Consider the following 20,870-nt stretch of genomic DNA (forward strand, 5'->3'; position numbering starts at 1 on the left):
GTCAGAAGAGGAGGAAAAAAAAAAAAAAAACAAACAAAAAACACGCCCTTCTCCTGCTGAACAACCTCTCAATCAAAACAAAGCCGGAGCAGGAGCCAAGAGCTGGGAGGCTCTTTTGTTTAATGCTGAGCATCCCCAGCCGGGCCGGGCCACCCCGGCGTGCGAGGAGCAGGGTGCGAGGGCAATGGCGCGGGCCGCAGGCCGGGATGGAGAGCTGGCAGGCGAGCACCCGCCGCCCCAGAGAACAGCCCCCAGGGCCAGCTCGGCCACATGAAAGCAGCCGGTGGGGCAGGCAGCGAAAACAGGCTTCCCAAGGCCGGCCGGCGCTGCTCCTCCATGCACGGCCATTTTGCTGAGCACGACTGCTCACCGAGAGCAGCAGTCCCCTCCCGACCACTGCTGCCCCTCCAAACCAAACCCCAGCTCAGCTCCAGCCATCCCCAATGACCCACGGCTTGCTGCCCACCAAGTCGGGCATGGACCCCCTTGCCGGTCCACACGCTCCACCCACGAGTGCGTCGGCACAGGCTCACTTCTCTCCCTGCTGCAAGAAGTATTAAATTCCCACTCCTGCCCCCCCCCCCCCCCAATAGCTCTGGGGGCTCCAGCAGCACAGGCTGATGGAAGGAGCCGCCCAGACACCAAACCAAAGTCAAAGGCAAACCTGCACTAGTTGCTCAGCCCACCCCTGAGACCATGGAAGGTCTCAGCAGGGTTATGGCCAAGGGTTCCATCATGATCAGCCCCACCCCTGGCAGAGTTACTGCTTGTGTCCCACACACCAGTGGCATCAGGTTCGAGGAGGGTACTTAACAAGCCACGGCGTGCTGCAGCAGGAGGATGGATATGGCCAACATAACGTACCTAGAAAAAGGGTGTTTGGGATATTCAGTTTCTGGGAAGCAGTGAACAGAGGAGCCACGGGACCACACTAGCAAAACACGTTCCATTGAGCCCACGAGCCACGTCCACAGGCTCTGTCGCTGTGATGTCAGACACGGGAGCAAGGGTGATCTCACCCGTGGACACCACGCCAGCTTAAGCACCTGCTGACAGGAAAAGGCGTCTGAAAAAACCCAAAGCAAAGCTCTTCCCTACACCCAGCAAGGACTGGAGGACTGCAAAACCCTACCAGTGAGATATTCAAAGAGAACAAAAGCAGAAGGAGGGGCAAATGGCATGCTGACTGTAGCATCTGAGCATCTCGTCAAGGAAAAATACTCGCTACTAAAGTGCTCTTTAATCCAGCCAAGGAGATACAACAACACCTCCTGGCTGGAGGCTGACTGCTTAGTGCGCACACAGGTACAAGGAGATCACCTGCCCTGGGCTGAAGCCAGCAGAGGCAGAGACAGTCTATCTCTCTTCATCCCAGAGGGAGACCAGCCTCCCTGTCCAAAACAGAAGCAGGAGCAGCACAGGGTTAAGCAGAGGACAAGCTGCCGGAGACCAAAGGCTGGGCTGAGTCACATTGTGGCTGTTCCCGTTTCGGTCTGAGCAAGTTTCTCACTTCCCAGGCAGGCAGGGTTTGTCCCAAGGCCTGCAGGAACCCGTTGCCTTCATCCACCTGATGCACTCCCCGGAGGAGCTGTCCTCGCACAGCCGGCACACACCTCCACTCTTTGCTTGTCCTCTGGACTCCAACATGCTAGGTTTGGGGCATATCTGCAGCTTTCAGGAGACAGGAGGAGCTCAAAATCACAGCCCATCTCATCCCCTATATGCTCCACCCTGCCCCAACCATCAGCCCATCCTCAGGCTCTTTGAGAAATAAAAACTTCTTTCCCACCCCTTGCCATGCAGACACCTTCCTTCTCCTTGCCACAGCCTTCCCAACCCAAAGGAAGCCATCTAGCTGCTCTCAGGAGGCTGACGAAACACAGCTGCTTCCTCCTGAGCACAGACGTGACACATTTTCCTGCTGATCCAGACCTTGAATCACTTCTCAAAACAGGGCTTAACCTCCAGGCTGAGCCTTCATCAATGTGGTTGTACCTGAATCCAGACAAGTAAAATGGCAGAACCATTCTCACAGGGTATCTGTACAGATGATAAAATGGTTTGGGTTGGAAGGGACCTTCAAAGATCATCTAGTCCAAGCCCCCTGCCACAGGCAGGGACACCTTCCACTAGATCACGTTGCCCAAAGCCCCGTCCAGCCTGGCCTTAAACAACTTCCTACCATGAGGCATCCACAACTTCTCTGGGAAACCTCTTCCGGTGTCTCACCACCCTCACTGTAAAACATTTTTTCCTTATTTCCAATCTAAACCTACCCTCTTACAGTTTAAACTGCTGCCCCTTGTCCTGTCACTACAGATCTTCGTGAAAAGTCTCTCTCTGTCTTTGTCAGAAGCCCTTGTCACATATTGAGAAGCCACAGTAAGGTCTCCCCCGCACCTCGCCAGCTGTACAACCCCAACTCTCTCAGCCTCTCTCCATAGCAGAGGTGTTACAGCCCTCAGACCGTCTTCACAGCCCTCCTCTGGACCTGCCCCAACAAGTCCACGGCTTCCTTGCACTGAGGATCTCGGAGCTGGGTGCCATACTCCAAGTGAGGTCTCACGAGAGTGGAGTAGAGGGGGAACATCACCTCCCTCCACCTGCTGGCCACGCTGCTTCTTACGCAGCCCAGGAGACAACGGCTTTCTGGGCTGCAAGGGCGTAGTGCCAGCTAATGTCCAATTGATCACCCACCACTGTCCCCAGGTCCCTCTCAGCAGGGCTGCTCTCCAACCATCCACCCTGCAGCCTGTGCTGCCAGTGGGGACTGACCCGACCCAGGAGCAGGACCTTGCACCTGGCCTCGCTGAACTTCACGAGGGTCGCATGGGCCCGCTCCTCAAGCCTGTCGAGGTCCGTGACGTTTGGTCCCTGTCTTCATAATCCCCACCTCACTTTGGCATTTCTACTTGCAGAGGGTTTATGCAGCTGCATCAGTGAAAGAAATAAAACTTTAATAGTAAAAACACAGGAAAAGCTACGCTGGGTACAACCAAAGGTCCAGCCAGCTCCTGTGCTGGCTTTGGCAGCGGCCAGCAGCAGATGGCTATGAAGGAACACAGTAGCCAAACATGTTGAGATATTTCCCAAACCATTTCCCCAAGCTCCAGCCCTCCTTGGGCTTTTCCCAAGCCAAAAGACACTGCCCTATAAACCCCCACCCCATCCCCGATGGGTTCCTCCTCCACAAACCCATCCAGGTGCCCCAGAGCACTGATGAACTTTCAGCACTGACAACTTTTTGCAGCAGCATTCAAGTCCATCATGCAAAAGAGCATCTGCTCCTCTTCCTGTTTTCATTCACTCTGGTTCTGCTGCCAGAAGTTACAAGGAAACAACACATCATCCCCACACCACTCCTTAATTTTACAGGCTTCAGTCACCTGCTCCAGGAGTCTTCCTCTTGACTGGAGGAAGCACCAACCTACTTAGCAGCTCTTCTCCCAGAGCCATCCCATAGCCAGCCGTCCCCACCACCCTTATCTCTGTTTATGCTCTATCTTTTTGCAGATGGAAGAAAAAAACCACATCTCTACAACATCTCATTGATCTCAGCAACTCTCCCAAATCCACTAAGAATTCCTTACCTATCCCTTCCTGGTGTCCAGCACTGTGATCTCCACACCAGAGCTAAACCCCCCCCTTAAGGGAGCCACCAGCTGCAAACACAGCAGTGCACACCCCGACACCCCCCCCAGCCACTCTCCCGACACAGCGCACGTTGACAGCAATAGGCCTGAGCCACCTTGAATGCACACACGCCTGTGATGCTCCCCTCGTGCACGGCAAACGTGTGGCTTCATGGGCACAGACACGCAACACCACGCATGTAACTCGGACGGAGGAGCTTCTGCTCCATGTGCACAAAGTTTTCCCCCATCCACCCACAGGAATCACATCAGCCACTGTGATGACTAAGAAACAAGTGAACTGAGCATCCACTCCAGTGGCCATATCCAGAAACAGCTGCACAGCCACCCAGCACCAAATGCCACTCAGAGGCACAGACAGCCATCCACCCCGCTGGCCACACGCCCCTGGCAGGGCTTTCTGCACCCCCAGTGATCTGGAAGAGCAGCTTCACCGTCTCAGCATCGCTGCTGCATGTTAGTGGAGGAGCAACACGTAAAAAATCACCCACAGCAACCCACTGCCCCAAGGCTGGTCTCCACCACAAGTGGGACAAAGCCCACATACCAACAGCAGACCAAGAAATGAGACAGTAACTCCTGTCAACCATGCACCTTGTGCTTGCTTGCACACCCACACAGATCCCACATTTACTAACACGTCAAGGTCTCCTTCTCTGCGAATGATGCAACCAGACAGAAATAAATTCCTCCGGGAGCTGCAGGGAAGCACAGCATGGTGGCCAACAGACGCTGCCCTGTCCTGTCCGGAGCTGGAGCGGGCCCAGGACCAGGACATCACCTTCACCACCAGCCCAGGCTCCTCCAGCAGAGCAATAGGAGCTGAAGAGGCTCGGATCCATCTGGCACAACTGCAGCATCAAAGAACCCAAACCCCTGAGGGTACAGCAGGACAATGCCCTCAGACTCACAGCGACTGCAGGTGATTTGCTGGTGCACAGCTCCCAGAAGCCAGACAACAGATTGACCGGGGCTCTCCCATCACTGTGTCCAGACCCCAGTACATCATACAGCCTAACCATCTTCACACCAGAACTTGGAGGCACCGGCCATACATCAGTGCTGGCCCACAATGGCACAAGACAGACTGTCCCGCCATAAGCTCCTGCTCCCTTGGCATCCACAGTGGCACATCCCGGTGCAGGAGCAACCACCAGAGCCGAGTGGCAACACCACCTCCACCCACACTGCGACACCTTTCTTACCTTCTCTGACTTCACCTTCTTCAGCTGCCGGCACTCACTTTCCCCGTCCTCCAGCTCAGACTTAACTCCCAAGGGATTGAGCGCAGCTCCCGTGTCAATAGCTATACTCCCAAGCTGCTCGGCAGCAGCAGGCTCTGTCCCCTGGCCCCCATCATACTGTCCCACCCTCACGGCCAGGGCCAGGGGCTGCAGCACGCTGGGCTCCTTCTCTACCGCAGCCCCCACACCCTCACTCCTTTCCTTCTTGTTTTTGGATGAGCCACCCTCCTTCTCCTTCTTGGAGCCGGCCACACTGCGCGACGCTTTGGCCGATTTCTCCGAGCCCTTCGGGGTGACAGCAGGCACCAGGCCACCCGAGTTCGCGCCATCCCCAGAGCGTCCTTGAGCCTCCTTCTTGCCAACAGTTCCCTCGTTGGGAGTGAACAAGGAGGTCCCTGGGGTTGGTTTGCCACTGTCCTTGCCACTCTTGCTCCTTTTTGACTTGGATTTGCCCTCCTTGCCCTGCGGGCCCGGCACCGGACTCACAAACTTGATGTTATCCGGTAGGGTTGCCACCGCATTGGGTGCCGGGAGCCCCATCTCTTTGGAGCCCGACATTTCCAATTTCTGCTGATCCTTCTCCAAATCAGCATCCAGGTCAATGATGAGATTTCCTACACCAATGTCCCACTCATCCCCGCTGTCGTACGTCTCAACTGGGTTCGCATCAATTCCTTTCCCTCCGGAAGCTCCGCTGCTCAAGGACATCTTAGAGTTAACAGCCCCTCACGGTTCAAGGCTCTTCCCTGCCTCCACACCCTGGGGGTCACCTACATCCTTGGGGGGCTTCCGGCGATCAGGGTCTTCCCAGGTGACGGCATCGTTGCTGGAAGGGAGAGCAAAGAGAACAGAGTTACACACAAAGAGCACCCGGCAGACAGATCTGCCTTCATCGGCAGCCACCAGTGCAGGCAGGAGAGGTCCTGGGCAGGATGAAAGCCCCCAGCCTCCCAAATCCCCCATCACACAGCGCAAGGCAGCAGCCTCCTGCCACCCGAGGCCGGGGGCTGCTCCACAGCCATCCCCGCAGCAGCAGCCACCTGGCACCAGTCCCCTCGATCAATACCAGCCCTGGCAGGTCACGGCTCTCGGCTCCAACAAGACATTACTCACACGTTTCCCCGCTCGCCATTTCCCTCTGAGTTATCGAGCGCTGCCCCTAGGAGGGAGGATTGATTCCTCTCCTGCAGATGCCACCCGGGGGGAGGGCTCCTCTCTGCACCAGCCTCACTGTGAGGGACGAGAGCGGCTCGACGGGGAAGTCGAGTGCCTCGGTGGGAAATAAATCCCAAGCTTCAGAGTGCCTGTGACACTTGGGATGCGTCAGAGCGGTCACTGAAGGCCAAACTGCAGCAGGAAGCACAAGGTTTCCATCCCACACCTCCAGACAGCAGAAGACAGCACCCGGCGTTAGGACGTTGAACCACCACCGCCTCCAGCACGACGAGCCATGTAGGCGGCTTTGAACAATGGGACACCGAGACACAGCCGCACAGGTACCCAGTCTTAACTGGGAAGAGGGGCATCAGCCCTACCTGCCTGCGCTGTGGCCAACCCCAGCTAGCCCAGAATGTCTCCTCCTGGCTTCCCAGCCCTTTGCCTTCCCCACTCCCAGAGGCAGCCACAGGGGGAGGGAAACAAGCAAGACACCCACGCACAACAAGCAAGACACTCACGCACAACCTGAAAAAGCCTGGAGTCACTTGCTGAGGTTAGCTCGTGGCAATTACACTGACAAGACATAATTAACACATGGAACAGCTTCTTCCCAGCAGCCACCCAGCCAGCTACTTGGTTCCAGCTGCCCGCTCTCCAGATCCCTTAAGGAATCCTTGACCACCCATCTGGACAAAGCTCCTCTCCAGCAGTATGTCATCCCTTTCCTCATCGAGCTCCCGGCCTGCTGGCTCCTGGTACTATTTATGAGCAACACTTCAGAAACAGGTGACTTAAAGAGAAACGAGACAGGAAGAACGAAAAGAAAAAAAAAAAAAAAACCACACACACAAAACCCCCCCACCACACATGTACAAATTTCTTCAAACCCCAGCAGGCAGGAGCCTGGAAAGCAGCTTCACGGTGCGTTTCCAGAGATGCAAACACTGTAAAAATGCCAGGGATTCTTTCATCAGACAGGCTGCCGCAGCCAGACCATTTTCCATCTGCTCCCCACAGCATCCTCGGCTCTGTACAGCTAATAATCCACTCTCTGACAGGTCATTACGGAGATTTTTAACCCCAGGAGCCAGTGGCTAGCATGCAAGCTGGAAATGAAAAGCACTGACCTCCCATTTCAGCGGCAGAGAAAGTGCCGAATCAGGAGATCGCTCTGTGCACCAGAGTCACTAACAGCTTCCCAAAGCTGCCCTGCCTGTTTCTGTCACTGCCACCACCTCCTCCTGGTGCCCCAGCAACCCGCCCCCCAGCCGCGACCCCCACCAATCTGCTTCCGAACCGCCGATGGGGCCAGCAACCATCTCATCTCTGCACGGCACAAACCTCCCCGGCTGGCACACGCTGCCACAGCCAGCTCCCTTTGTGCCGTGGATCTGCAGCGATTCCTTTGTCGGGATGGGAGAAGTCGGTAACGAGGTGGATGAACCAGAACTGTAGCTGGTAACAGCCCTTTCCAGGCGTAGCATCCAGCCACAACCCTGTGGGACAGGCACTGGGGACACAGCACTGCTGCACAGGACCAACACCGGGAGAGGATGAGGCTTAGCCTCCCACTCCAAGCTGCCCACCCAAGGCTGGAGCATGCAAAGCACTCAGACCAGAGGGACATATGGATGAGGATCTGGTCTCAGAGTTGCAGCAAAGCGACAGACAATCCACAGGATTGTATTGCAACAGGCACAGCACCACCCGCTCCACAGAGCACCTCCGCGACGCCGGCTCGGGCAGCTCTCAGCTCACGCTGGGAAACTCACCTTGCTGTTTTAAGCGTGCATATATACATGCACACACACATATACATAAATATTATTTTTATATATGAAATAAGGAGAGCAGATGAGCGGGATTTTGGTCTGAAACTATGCAAACAGCAGCAGCGCTTGCCAATTCCTACCACAACAAAAGGAAGAAGGAGCCCAGAAGTCAGCTGAGTCCCCAGCAATTAGAGAGCCAGGAACAATCAAAGGGTTAGAAAACAAGAGGAGAAAAAACATTCACCCTATGGAGGAGGCATCAAGGGAGCCTGAGCTCTGCTAACGCAGAGGGAAGGGAACCGCAAACAGGACAGACAAGAACATGCTGGATTTGCAGGAGTGGAGGAGAGGCATGTGTAGCAGGAAAGGAGTGGGGCAGGGAGCCCGAGACATGCCACCGCAGGAAGAGGGACCGGCGCAGGGATCAGCCCTTTCCAGCCCAGGGCTGAAGGCTAGGACCCCGGTATAAGATCTGGGGGGATCACCTAAACATCATCCATTCCATGCAGCAATAAAGTATTTCCCACAGCTCAAACAGCCCCTCCCTGAAGCTCCCATGCCGATTCCCCATTTCTTTTCTCCAAAGAGCCACTCTCGCAGGTTCAATCTCTGCAGCCAGAGGAGTGTTTTGGGTCTCTCTCCCAAGCAAGACCCCCAGGGACCCCCGACCTGCCATGTCATCACTATTTCAGGTGGACCGGAACCCCTAGCTACTGCAGCCCACGGTCCAGAGAAGGAGATCCCTTTCCCACTGCCTGGTTTGCCCAAGCTGGAGAAGCACCGGGTGATATCCAGATCCTCCCCGCTCTCCTGCCAGGGGGAGTAATGCTGCCACAAATCACGGCATCTCAGAAAACAGACTGATGAGATTGATTCAGCTATAAACGTGTCCTTCCCCTTACCTCCTGCCATCGCGGGATTGATCCCTGCACAACATGAAAAGCATGTGCTCACTTGTTGGCCTGGAGACCTGCCAACAAAGCGTTTTAAGAGCAGTCCTGGAGCGCAGATCCTACAAGGAGACAGCTTTCTGCTTGGGAATGCTGCACACACAGAGCACCAGACATGAATAATTCAGCTCCATTAGGTGCCAAGACCTCTACAATCCGCATCTATGGGCTGGGACGGAGCCAACCGTATTAAGAGACAAACCTGAAAGTTCACTTTCGGAGCTGCAAACACACCTAGAGAAAGCTATTCAAACAGAACAGCTCACCTTCAAAAAGGGAGCAAGGAAATCACACAAGCCCCGGGCTCTTTGTGCTAAAACATGCACAAGATGCTCAGCCGTGCCACTCTGGCTTTCTCTACCAGTTACCAGAGGCCAAGAAACCAAAACGGGGAAGAGCTGAACGCCCAAGGGCAGAGAGATGCAGGAGAAAACTCTTCTGGCAGCACCCAGCCCACACTAGGGAGACTGTCTCATACCCATGTGCTCCAGCCTGCAGCACTCCAGGATCAGCCTCTGGTGGCTTCCAGAAATGACTGACTGCAATTTTCACCCTGATTAACTTTCAGGAATGCCCGCAAGAAGGAGCTTGCGGCAAAGACCAGGGGCGGGGGGCAGATCTCCAGGACACAGCGTTTCCTCCGGGGGGGCACAGGGTCTCAGTGAGGTGCTCACCCCGCCAAAGCGGCCCTGGATAGGCAGTGGAACCCCCGCTCCCGCACAAGGGAAGGCACGGCAGCACCGGCACTGGGCAGAGCATCCCTGGACGCAGCGCCGGCCACCCCGCTTGCCCAGAGCCCAGGGGTCCCCGCGAGCCCCAGGCCCGCTTTGCGAGGCACGAGGGGCCACAGCGCCCAAGCCCTTCCTCCCGCTGCTGGCAGCCAGCCGGCGGCTCTCCCCATGCCCTGCCTCCACACAAGATCCCTTTTTGTTTCCTTTTACGACTAAAGAAACCCAGGGCGCGGGGGAAACATGCCTGCCTTTCCCAAGCTGCCGCCCTCGCTCCCCGCTCAGCTCCTTCCACCACATTTGTAATCCCCCAGCTGGGCTTGTTTGGGTTGGATTTCTGTTAAGTAACTCCCATGTCTTTTCTGCAGATTTCTTTTTAAGATGTTCCCCTCTCTCCCCACCCCCTCTCTCTAGAGATGGGGGAGAAAAAAAAAAAAAAAAAAAGAAATGTTGAACGCAAGCCAGCTGGCACACACAAGAGGAGACGAGAAATCAGCACAAAGGAGCTTCCTCACTCACTTGCTGCTTTCAGCTCAAGAAATCGTGCAGGGGAGGAGGGTTCGCTCTCCCCCATACATCAGTCAAGCCACCGCAGACAAAGGAGATTTACCATGACACCCTCCAGAACTGCCACCCAATGGGGGCAGGATCCCTCAATCGCCTTCACCCGGCAGGAGTCTGAGCTGTTGCAAAACACACCAAAGTGCAGGGCTTCAAAACAAGCCGTTCAATGTGGAATTAAGCAAGATTTTGAATGGAGGAGCTGCGCTCCCGCCTCCTCGCTCACACAACGCCAGGAGACCTTTGGTGGCTCTCGGGGCTGAGCGGGCTGCCACTGGTGAGATGCCAGGAGGGAGAAGGCTGAACCCAATTTGAATAAAATGGAGACACCCTTCTTTTTTTAATATGGAGGTGCACCCCATCAAGACTACATCTTCCAGCATGCAATGCAGCCAGAGCACCTGGAGAGACGTCAAGAAACTTATGCCGGGACTCCCAAGTTTCTGTAGGATGAGCCTTGACACTGGAGATGAACCTGACACAGGGCAGCGCTCAAGTCATGAGTCATTTGTTGGCATCCTTGAGAAAACCCTGAAATATTTCAGTCCAGGCATTACAAAAGACGGATGAGGTCACTGGAAGAGACTGGAGATGGAGAATGATGGGAGATGTAAGCAAAGACCTCTTTGGTGTAGGGGTGCCCAGGCAATCACTCCACCTGGAGCAAGGCTCAGGAGATTTATCAGTCACAACACTCACCCACTACTAAAGACACAATCAAGCCTCAACTTCACATTCACCATCAGTGAAAAGACGCAGCTCGGATCAAAATTCAACCTCACATCCACTCCCATCCGCTCATGACCTTAAAACACGACCTTTACAGCAACATTCAGCAAGACTACAGCACACAAAGGAGTCCAGCAAAACTGGAGATACAAGATAAGGGCACACGGTGCCAGAGATCTCAGCCTGGCTGTGTTTGAAGAAAACACTTCACCAGATTAGCGACAACTCAGTTTTTTCTTATTGGCACTTCTTTAACCTTGATGCCAAACAGGCACTGAGGAACAACTCAGTCTAGGGCTGAAAAACCCAACATTCTTGAACGTGGCTCAATAGCAAAGCTGCCCTCACCAGACCCCCTCACTTCCCTCAACTCCCAACAAGCCAAACATCACCAATACACAAAGCATACAGAAAGGCAGAAAACTAAAAGGATGAAATGTTTCAGGCCTTCCTTTTAAAACATCACAAAACAGGGGGAAATGGAACAAGTTCCTCTTTAATCCTCCCACCACTCTTGGAAGCATCACCACCAAAGTCCCAATTTTTCATTTGTTCATGCCTCCAGAGCCTGCAGTTCTTCAGATTTACAATTATTTGATTTTGATGTCTCTCAACCCTCACATTTTTTTCAAGCTACCTACCTCTGTACAGAATAAAACACGACTCACATTTCCTCCACCAACACACAAGGAAGTCCAGAGCTTCATATTTCAAGAAAACTAATGGCAAGAGAAACATCACTCAAGTGCGTGGTCCCAGCTCAAGCAGGAGGCACATAATACCTACAGACCCATACGAAGGCACCAAATGTCACTTAATTTCGTTCCCATGAAGGACAGCAGGCAAACATCGCCACCTCAGCATGCCTACTTGCTCTCTGCTGGAGTCAATTCTCTGATGGGAAGCTGAGCTTTGCACCATCACTACACGCAAGTGTGAACATATGTGTCAACACGACCCCAGCTGTAGAAGAATAGAGCAAACCAGGTTGGAAGGGACCCTGAAAGGTCACGTGGTCCAACCTTTCACAGGAAAGAGAGCCCAGATGAGATTATCTACCGCCCTGTCCAGTTGCATCTTGAAAACCTCCCATGATGTAGACTCGCTGGAGGATGTGGACCACATCCCTATGGAGGTTGCTCCAATGAACAATTGTTCTCACCATAGAAGTTTTTCTTATGTCGAGATGAAACCTCTCCCGTGCAACTTGTATCCGTTGTCCCTTAACTTCTCCACGTGGCTCCCCGTGAAAAAGGGAACCTTCACCCTCACTGTAGCTGTCCAGGAAGCCCAGTGACTTGCCTGCCTGCACAGCCCTCCTGCAGATTGCTGACAGACCTCCTGCCAGGCAGCAGCTAGGTTTGCAGGAAAGGTCACAGTGTGGGATAAAGCAGCAGCACAGACAAGAGGAGCATCAAGCACAGCCAGGGCAGATGAGAGTCGTGTCAGTGCTTCATTACAACTCTCGCGGCACTGTCCTGTGCAAGGCACGGCCCCTTCCCGAGCCTCTGCTGCAGAGATGAGCAAGTAGCAGCAAGGCTCAGGCTTGGCTTGTTCCTCTGGACACCCGATGGACCGTAGCCTGCTCATCCAAAAATGCCAGGCTAGACTTCTTCCAGCAAGTGTGACCTTGCAGACTTCAAAATCTCTGACAGCTGAAAATGGTCGAGAGCTTTATCAGCAAGCCCAGCACACAGATCCGCATCCATAAGCATTAAGTGGTGCCCAGAGCTCTTAACACTCAGCTGTACTGGGAGGGAGGAACTGAAAAACACACATGCATGGGAGAAAAAGCATTCAGTGGGTAAGGTAACAGAGCCAGCTTCCTCCCTGCAAGCTTAGCACTCGCATCTATCCTGAACTAGGGATACCCAGCAGGGATTCACCCCTCACTGTTGTGTGGCCACACTGGAAGACACCACCATGTGCCTGCCATGACCAGACCCGCAGCAATGGTTTAACACAGCCCCATCTTCACCCAAAGCCTGCATCACCCACGATCCCCATGTGCCACCCTGCACAACTGCAGGTGTCACGGTGTCACAGGTATGTGCCCCACAGCAGGTGCCTGGCAGGCACGGGTACCACAGAGCGGAGAGGCATCACCGCAGGGCTTGCCTGTCGAAGGCTGACACACAGACCACTGGCAGCTACATGGTGGCAAAAGCAAAAAGCAACCCTGTGAGCAATAACTGGCCAGGATTAACTCAGAAGTGCTTCAGATGAGTCTAAGCTAGACAAGTCGGCACGCTATGGCTCACCGGAGGTGCTGCTGGCAGCACCAGACTCAGCCCCAGTGCTCTCCTGCCACTGCAAAGCCCATTCTTGTTGAACCCAGCCAGCCACGCCGCTGCTGGCTGTTGCCAAAAATAACATTAAACACTCAAAACAGGACAGTTGAGCAAATGTTTGGCACCAAGTTCTGCATCGCAACGCTTCCCATAGGGACAAACCTGGAGGGTGATTGTCCCTCGAGCAGAGCTGGCTTCCACCAGTAAAGCGGAGCAGCCGCGTGGATTTAAGACTGGTCTGGTTACACCCTTGCTTACCCCAACGCAGAAGCAAACTGATTTACAAGAGGCTTAAAGAATATCTGAATCAGTGGCCTGTCCTCATGCACAGTCTAGAGAGCGCATATAAAAATAACCAGAAAGGCTTACAAATTTCAGATAAAGCTCCGCGCAGGCTGGAAGACTGCCAACAGCCTGAGAAAGTCAGCAGCAAGAGGAAGCAGCAAGATGGATGTGACCAGGAAAGATCCCCGAAGCATCAGTCACAGAGATGGGAAGAAAGAAGAGCTGGCAAAGACCAAAGACAACCAATGGGCATAAACAGCTGCTGGAGTAAGCGCTGGAAAACAGCAGCTCACCCTTTTCTCCCTGCTTGATCAATGCCATCAGCAGGGTTGCAGAAAGGTACCCACCGTTTTGGCAGCAGCCCGAGCTCCTGGGCGTTGGTGGGAGCAGAGCAGGCACCTCTGAACCCGCTGTTTGTACCCTTTCCTTTAGGGGCTTTGGAGGTGGTGTGGCTCCTCGCCTTGATCCCCGCCACCCAAACCCCGTGGTGGTCCCAGTCCCAGGCTGGGGCTCTCGTGGTGGCAACGACAAGGGTTTCCAATGAGGATCATCCTCCACGAGAAAGGGAAACCATCAGCTGCATTGGCAGGCACAGGGAGGGCTCTGTGCAGGTCAGTGTCTCATTTCTGTCCTCTCCATCCAAAGGAAGAGCACCAGAGTGGCCACAGCTGAGCTATGCCCAGCTGAGCGGCATCTCCCAGCCACGGCCCCACCTTGACAGGAGAGGGTGGACAGCAGTGCAATTTGGAGAGGGTGGACAGATGCTTGCTTACTCACCCCCAGGTTGCTCCCAGGGAAAGAAGAGCTTCTGGGCTTTATTTTTTCTTTTAGGAGAAGAGCACGCAGGCAGTCTTGGCCATTTCCCAGGTTTCAGAAGAGGACAAACATCTCTCTGCTGCTCCAGAAACGAAGGAGCCGCCACTTCACCTATTAAAGCCTTTAATTCCCTTCATTCAATAACCAATTAGGGCACCCTGGCTACACGAGCTAAGGCATCATTTGCAGCAGAGGACCGTACGTGCGGCTGTAATCTCTCTTGCTGTCAAACCATCAGCCTGGGAACACTTTAGGAAAAAACAACCAGACTGGGAAGTAAAGGAGGAGGGAAGGCAGACACAGACAGGGACAAATGCAAGCAGAGTGAGTACCACACCAAGAAATCCCTTTTATTTTTTTCTCCCTGGGAGGGATAATAAATAGGTGTATTTCACAGATTAATAAAGCACATTTGCAAAGCTATGATATACATCAGAAAGTTGCTAATTCACGCTAATGACCCATTGCAAATTGCTGAATTTTGTGAATTAGCCAGCATGCAAAGGAATACAATAAAAACCAGCAAGAACCATGCATCAAAGTGTACTTGGCTTGTTTTGGTAGCAGCAGCTCACTTTTAATTACTTGTGGCAATAGGTATGGAGGGAAGGTAGAGATCAGACATGAAACCCCCAAAAAGCAAACTGGGAATTTTCAGGACAAGAAATTTCACCATGGCATCAGCTACTAAATCTTTGGGGAAGAAGCAGTAATTCTCGTGGAGCTTAGTAAGACTATACCTCTTAACTGAATTCATGGCGGTTAATGTTAGCTAAGTCATTACACACCTCATTTTCACTCCTTTAAAAGCTGCAGAGCAGACTCCTCCCAGGCTGCCCTTTCTTCCCCTGGAGAAGCACCGGGATAACTCAAAGCCAAATCTTTGGACTCGTCTGAACCAGGAACACTCCATTTAATCAAAACCACAAGTGGGCCCGGCAAATTTATTAAAATCACTCTCATACTACCTTGGGTTTTTATCAATAAATTGGTGTAGCCACACAAAGAGACGAGATGTCATACATGATGGAGCACTGTACAAAAGATATCACCCTTCCAGACATCAGAAGAGTGGCCAAGCAGGAACAGCTCGGAGGGAAAATCCAATGCCACAAAACCTTCGAGCGTCTGCAATGTGCTTAGGGAAGGAGCATAAAGGGACAACATTATCTTCCCATTTTCTTTCTTTTTGCAGCCCACAAACAAGGAAATTAATTGTAGAAGTTGAGCATTTATATACAAAATATCAAGATTCTCTGGAAATTACCCTTATTCATCCACAAAAATGCACTCACATCATTTTATACCCCTTCTCTACACACACACACACACCTCGCACAACATCTGAGCTGATGCTTAAGCAGCTACATCAGTAATTTTTCTGTATGTGAAGGACACTCAGCTGCAGCAAAAGCAAAACCACCTCTTGATCTCATCTCAAAACCTGATTTTTCACCAAAACCCAGGAGTGAAATAGGTGTTTCCTTTACAGAAATTACATAAATTAAAAAAAAAAAAAAATCACACAAGCAACCAGAGTCACAGAGTAAGTTTCCCAGATGGGCAGCCTTTCCCTATTTTCTCTGCTGTAAGACTGTCAGAGCAGAACCTCATTCCTTCCTGTGAAACCACGTCACACCACAAGGCACTGATCCTCATTAGCAAGGAAGCACGTCTGATACAACTGCACAGCATAAGAAGTCACATCCTACTTGGATCTTCTTTTCTCCCTTCCCCAAAACCAAGCAGCACCCCTTCCTCACCTGAGCCAACCCAGCACAGGGACAGGGAGCAGACCAGCTGCTGCCAGGGTGGCCAAAGCTCTGGTTCAGCTGCTACTGATGAACTCCCAGGGCAGCTGCATGCTCTGAGCTGCCTCATGTACCCACCCTTGATCTTAGAAAAGACCCTTCACACCCAGGTGAGCTCCTCAACACACCCTCCTACATCCCCAAAACCCTGCTGGAGTCAGGCGCCCCCATGCAACAACATCATCCTCCCTCCAGCTGCTACCACCACAGCACAAGCATCCAAATTACCACTTTCCCAAATAAGCCAGCAAGCTTCATGGAGAAAGGACTGGCTCTCCCCATACCCAGAGAGCCCACGTGCACTTGACATGTGCCCATGAAGCATCAGAAGCAGCTTCACAGGAGAACTGCAGGCGGCCCAGGCCACCTCCAGGTGCTTCAGGGACTTTGGTGCTTCTGAAAACACCTCTCCACAAACCACCATCAGCTGCAAAGAAATATGGGGCAAGTTTGGGAGCAGACCTGTGACTCTCCTCACCCAGAGGTCAGGGAAACTTCAGCCCATATTCTGCAGCAAACCTCAAAGATAAACATGGATCTCACCTTCAGCTCAGTGGGAAAGCACCCCATCTCCTGCAGACTACCCGAATCTGACCTGCTTGTTGCGTTCACTGTGTACATGCAACCCAGCACGGTTAAACTGTCACCAGCCCCTGGCAAGGTCAGCTGCGGCCTCACCTCTTTTTGGTAGGGAGCCAGCATGTGACACGATCCCCGCAAGCATCTGCCTGCTCGCTGCCTGTCCCCGGCAGGTCCCTGCCTCCAGCTGGGGAAGCCAGCCAGAAGCAGCAGTGTCAACACTCAAAGGGCATAGCTGTGCATGCACACTGTCACACATCCCCGAAACAACATACCTGGGACCATAAATACCATCTTATTTACATAATACTCCGGATAAAGGGGACAAAGAGGCTTACTGCATTACATCTGGGACTAGTATTGCATCAGTGCCCAGAGGCCCTAATCTGAATCTGAGCCCTGCCACACCAGGTGCCCCGGGACAGCAGGGAGGTGCATCCCCGCTCCCAGCCCCTCCAAGGTCGACAGCAACGCCATGCAGTCCAGCTCCTCCTCCTCCCTCCACGAGCAAGCAGAGAAAGATCCCTTTTTAGGCAACATACACTGAAGAAATGCCGAGTAAATCACAGTGTTAGGCACAACACACAACTCTGGTGCCCAACCACCCTTCCATCGCGGCCAAGCCTGAGGAGCATGACCCCAGCCACAGGTCTCCAACCTCTGCCACGACATGGACTCATGGACATCGACTCTGTTTCAGATGGGGTACCCACATGCAAGTGCTAGAAAGATAAGGCAGCTTCTAGTTTTCTTTAATTTATGGACTTCAAATTAAAAAGATACTGTAAATATAATCTGGAGGCAAATTTTGATTCAGCGCAGCGCAGTTGTCAAAGAGAATAAACCAGACAGAGTGAACTCTGGTCCTTCCTTCTTGTTCATACGTAATAAAGATACACGACCTGTTAGGTAGCTCCAACGCAGCATGAGAACCCCTCAGCTGCCTTTACACCTTGTGAGCCCTTTCTTCCCGAAAAGGCAAATTTTCAGCTCACCTAATGGTTTAAAGGGAAAAAGCGTTAAAGGCAGCAGAAGCAGATGCTGTGCCCACTGACATTCGACAAGTCGGATGCAGCGAGCGTGAGGGGACTTTGCAGCCCTGCAACTGCAGAGGGATTATTTGCAGCTGCCACACAGCCCGCAGCACAGGGCTACAGACAGACAAACGTCCCTTATTTGCGGGAGCTTCTCCCCAGGAAAGGAAGAACACCGTTCTCAGCATGCGCAGAGGACACTGTGATAGGACAACACGTGTATTAAGAGACACCTACGTGTGTAGACACTCACACACCAGCCCCTCCAGCTAAGGAGCAGCCTAATGGCGACCCACAAAACACACAGACCCTCCACTGGAAACCAAGTCCAAGTGCCCAACTTGAAAAACAAAAGAAAGAAAATCCCCGTGTCCTGGCCATACTTTATTACAGATCATTACAACCTGCTTGATAATTAATTTCCTCTGGTGGCTCTAACTGGCTCACAGCCCTTGTCCTGAACGCGAGGCCAGTTTAGGTGAAACATTAAATCCTCATCCTTTCGCACCACTGAGACAGCTGTGCTCCCAGTGCTGCACATGTCTCCCTTCCTCAGTGAGCTCTACCCCACAGGGAGAGGAGAAAACCTTGCTGGATGAACGAGGGCATAAAAAGGCAAGGATTTCTGTTTTGAAACCGAAACAGCTTCAAAATAATAAATTATATATTATTTCTGGTCAAGAGCTAATCAATAAAATACACCGACTGGATTTTTTGAGTGCCATGCGTGTGTGGTCATGTACTGCCAACAAAGAGCTAGAAATGTGCAGCATAATCCGGTGCTGGAGTCATCGCACAAAGCGTGGCAATAGGTTTTCCTGAAGATGTCCAGGCACGGAAGGCTGCGAGCACCCACGCCGCCCCTGTGCACGCCGGAACCCAAAAGCCAGCTCTGATGCCGGCATCCTTAATTCTTCTGCAGGGAGTAAAAAGGATCGGTGAGTTCCTCGGCATGTGCCAGGACAAACGCGTGTCTTAACACCTCCTCCAAGGGAAAGGGCCTTCCCAGAAAGGGGGAAAAAGGAAAGGGAAAAAACCCGGCTGGGAGACGGAGGGGAGCCTGGCCTCGCTGAGCGGGCCGAGCCGGTGACCTTCCCGGCGCACGCCGGGCCCGAGCTCCACGGCAGGAGCGGTGCCCTCTCCGCTCCGTCCCGCTCGCGGGATCCAGCAGCCCTTACGGGACGCCCGACCGGCTCGGCCACGTTGTCACTGACCGTGTCGCCCCCGGGACCGGCCCCACCAGCAAGGGCTCCGGCGCGGCGGCTCGGCCGCTCGTCCTGTGGCACCGGGGCACCCGGCGGCCCCCCCGGTGGCAGCTGAGGGGGCCGGAGCCCGGAGCCCGCTCCGAGGGGCTGCGCCCGCCCCCCCGCCGCGCACGCACAGCCCGTGCTCCCCAAACGCCTTCGGGAAAACGTGACCCCAGGAGTCCCCCGCGAGGGGCCGCGAACCCCCACGGCACCCCGAAAGGGCTGGGGTGCAGCACCCCGGGGGAAGCAGCCCGCCCGGGGCGCCCCAGGCCCCTCGCCTCCCAACCCTCCGTGCACAGACGGGGGAGCAAGAGGGGGCGACTCCCCGCCCCGGGCCACCGCTGCCCCCTCAGAAAGGCATCCCGCGCCCAGCCACCCCCAGACCTGCCCCGGCGGTGACCCCGCACGCGGGGGATTCCCCCCCTGCAGCCGTGGGGGCTCCATAACCCCCCCCCCACGCACCCGTGGCGGTGGGACACGCGGGGGCCCAGTCCCCCCCCCCCGCGGCAGGGGGATCCGCACCCCACGCACACGGCGAGACCCCCGGGCACACAGCCAGGGCGGCGGGGGGGGGGGGGGGCACAGCCGGGGAGACCCCCAGGCCCACCCGCTCCCTGGGTGCCCCCGGGCCTTCCCCCCGGCGCCGTAGCCGCGAGGAAGGTGACCCCCGCGGCGGCAGGGGGGTGACCCCGCACTTCTGGAGGGTACCCGACCCCCACAGGCGGGGGGGGGCTCTCCGCGACGGTCACAGGGGGGGCACACACACCCGTCCCAACGGTCACGGAGCGACGCCCCCGGGACACGGCGCCGGCGCCCAGCCACGGGAGGGGGCCTAAACCAGCCGGGGGGGCTCGAAGGCCGCAGGGTGGGTCCCGGCCCCAACGGCCGCGGGGGAAGGCCCCACGGCCACGGCGGGGGGAACCCGAGCCGCAGCGCCGCGGCGGCAGCAACCACCCGGGCCCCACGGTCACGCGGGGTAGTGGGGCCAAGGCCCAACGGCCACGGGTGTCCCCGACCGGCGCCCCCCCCGCCCGCACACTCCGCCGGGGCGCCGCGGGGCTGGGCCCGCACTCACCCGGCTCCGCTCCCGTCCCGGGCGGCCCTAAGTCTCCTCCATGGGGCCGCCTGGCCGCTCCGCCGGCAGCTAGGGGCCGGCCGCCGGGGCCGCCATGCCACCCGCGCCTCGGGCCGCGCCGCGCCGCGCAGGCCGCGCCGGTGTCCGCCTGGCGGGGCGGGGCGGGAGGGCGCTCGGCTCCGCTCGGCTCCGCTCGGCTTGGCGGGGACGCGGCAGCCCGGAGCCGGAACCCGACCGGCGGCCGGAGCGGGGTGGCGCGGGCGCGGCGCAAAACCCGGACGGCGGAGCCCCGGAGCGGGAGGGCGGAGAACGCCGCCCCCGGCGGGCGGCAAACGCGGCGCCGCCCGCACAAAGGGGGCGCCGGCGCCCGACAGCCGCGGCCGGAAAACACGGAGACCGGATCGCGATCGGGAGCCGGGGCGCAGGAGCGGCGAACAAAGCCCGGAGCGGAGCAGTTCCCCCCCGAGAAGCCGGAACCGCCGCGGTGCCACCTCGGAAAGCGGGGGGGGGAGCACGTTTCTGGGGGTATTTCACACGCTGCGGGGGGCCGTGTGAGACCCCGTTGCCCGGCACGGGGCAGGGTGAGCGACCCATCCTGGGAAGCAGTGTCCCGAGACGGGGAATTTGATGGGCATTGGTTGTGATGGGCAGGTCACGAGCCCCACAGTCCCTTTGTCCCACGGGGACAGTACAAGACCCCACTCTGTCACAGCCTTGTCCAAAGGCGCTGCGCTGCGCTCCTGGGGTGAGGAGCGGGAGCTGGAAACCCCAGGGCTGTGTCACGTGGAGCCCAGCCTGGGTGCACCCCCTGGGTGCTGAGCACATCCTCCCTGGGTGCTTCTCCACCCTGGGTGCCTGGTGTCCTGAGCATCCTGCTCATCCCAGGCCGTGCCGGTAAGGAGCAGGGCAGGGCAGCAGAGACATCAGTGACTGATTG

General features: G+C 55.4%; 1 protein-coding gene across 2 annotated transcripts in view; it reads right to left on the minus strand.

The window, feature by feature from the left end:
- Positions 1-20,870, minus strand: part of ZNF609 (zinc finger protein 609) — a 74,614-nt gene that overhangs the window by 51,847 nt on the left and 1,897 nt on the right. Inside the window, exons 1-2 of one of the 2 annotated variants that reach the window (XM_040599582.1) lie at positions 19,934-20,130; positions 4,859-5,723 (exon numbers count right to left, since the gene is read on the minus strand). In XM_040599582.1, the coding sequence (XP_040455516.1) occupies positions 4,859-5,605 (747 nt within the window). In that variant the 5' untranslated portion in view covers positions 5,606-5,723; positions 19,934-20,130. Of the gene's footprint in view, positions 1-4,858; positions 5,724-19,933; positions 20,131-20,870 lie in introns of those variants that run through there. The other variant, XM_040599583.1, reaches the window with a different exon arrangement.

The sequence above is a fragment of the Falco naumanni genome, chromosome 7 (assembly GCF_017639655.2).
Source record: "Falco naumanni isolate bFalNau1 chromosome 7, bFalNau1.pat, whole genome shotgun sequence".
NCBI classification, from domain to species: domain Eukaryota; kingdom Metazoa; phylum Chordata; class Aves; order Falconiformes; family Falconidae; genus Falco; species Falco naumanni.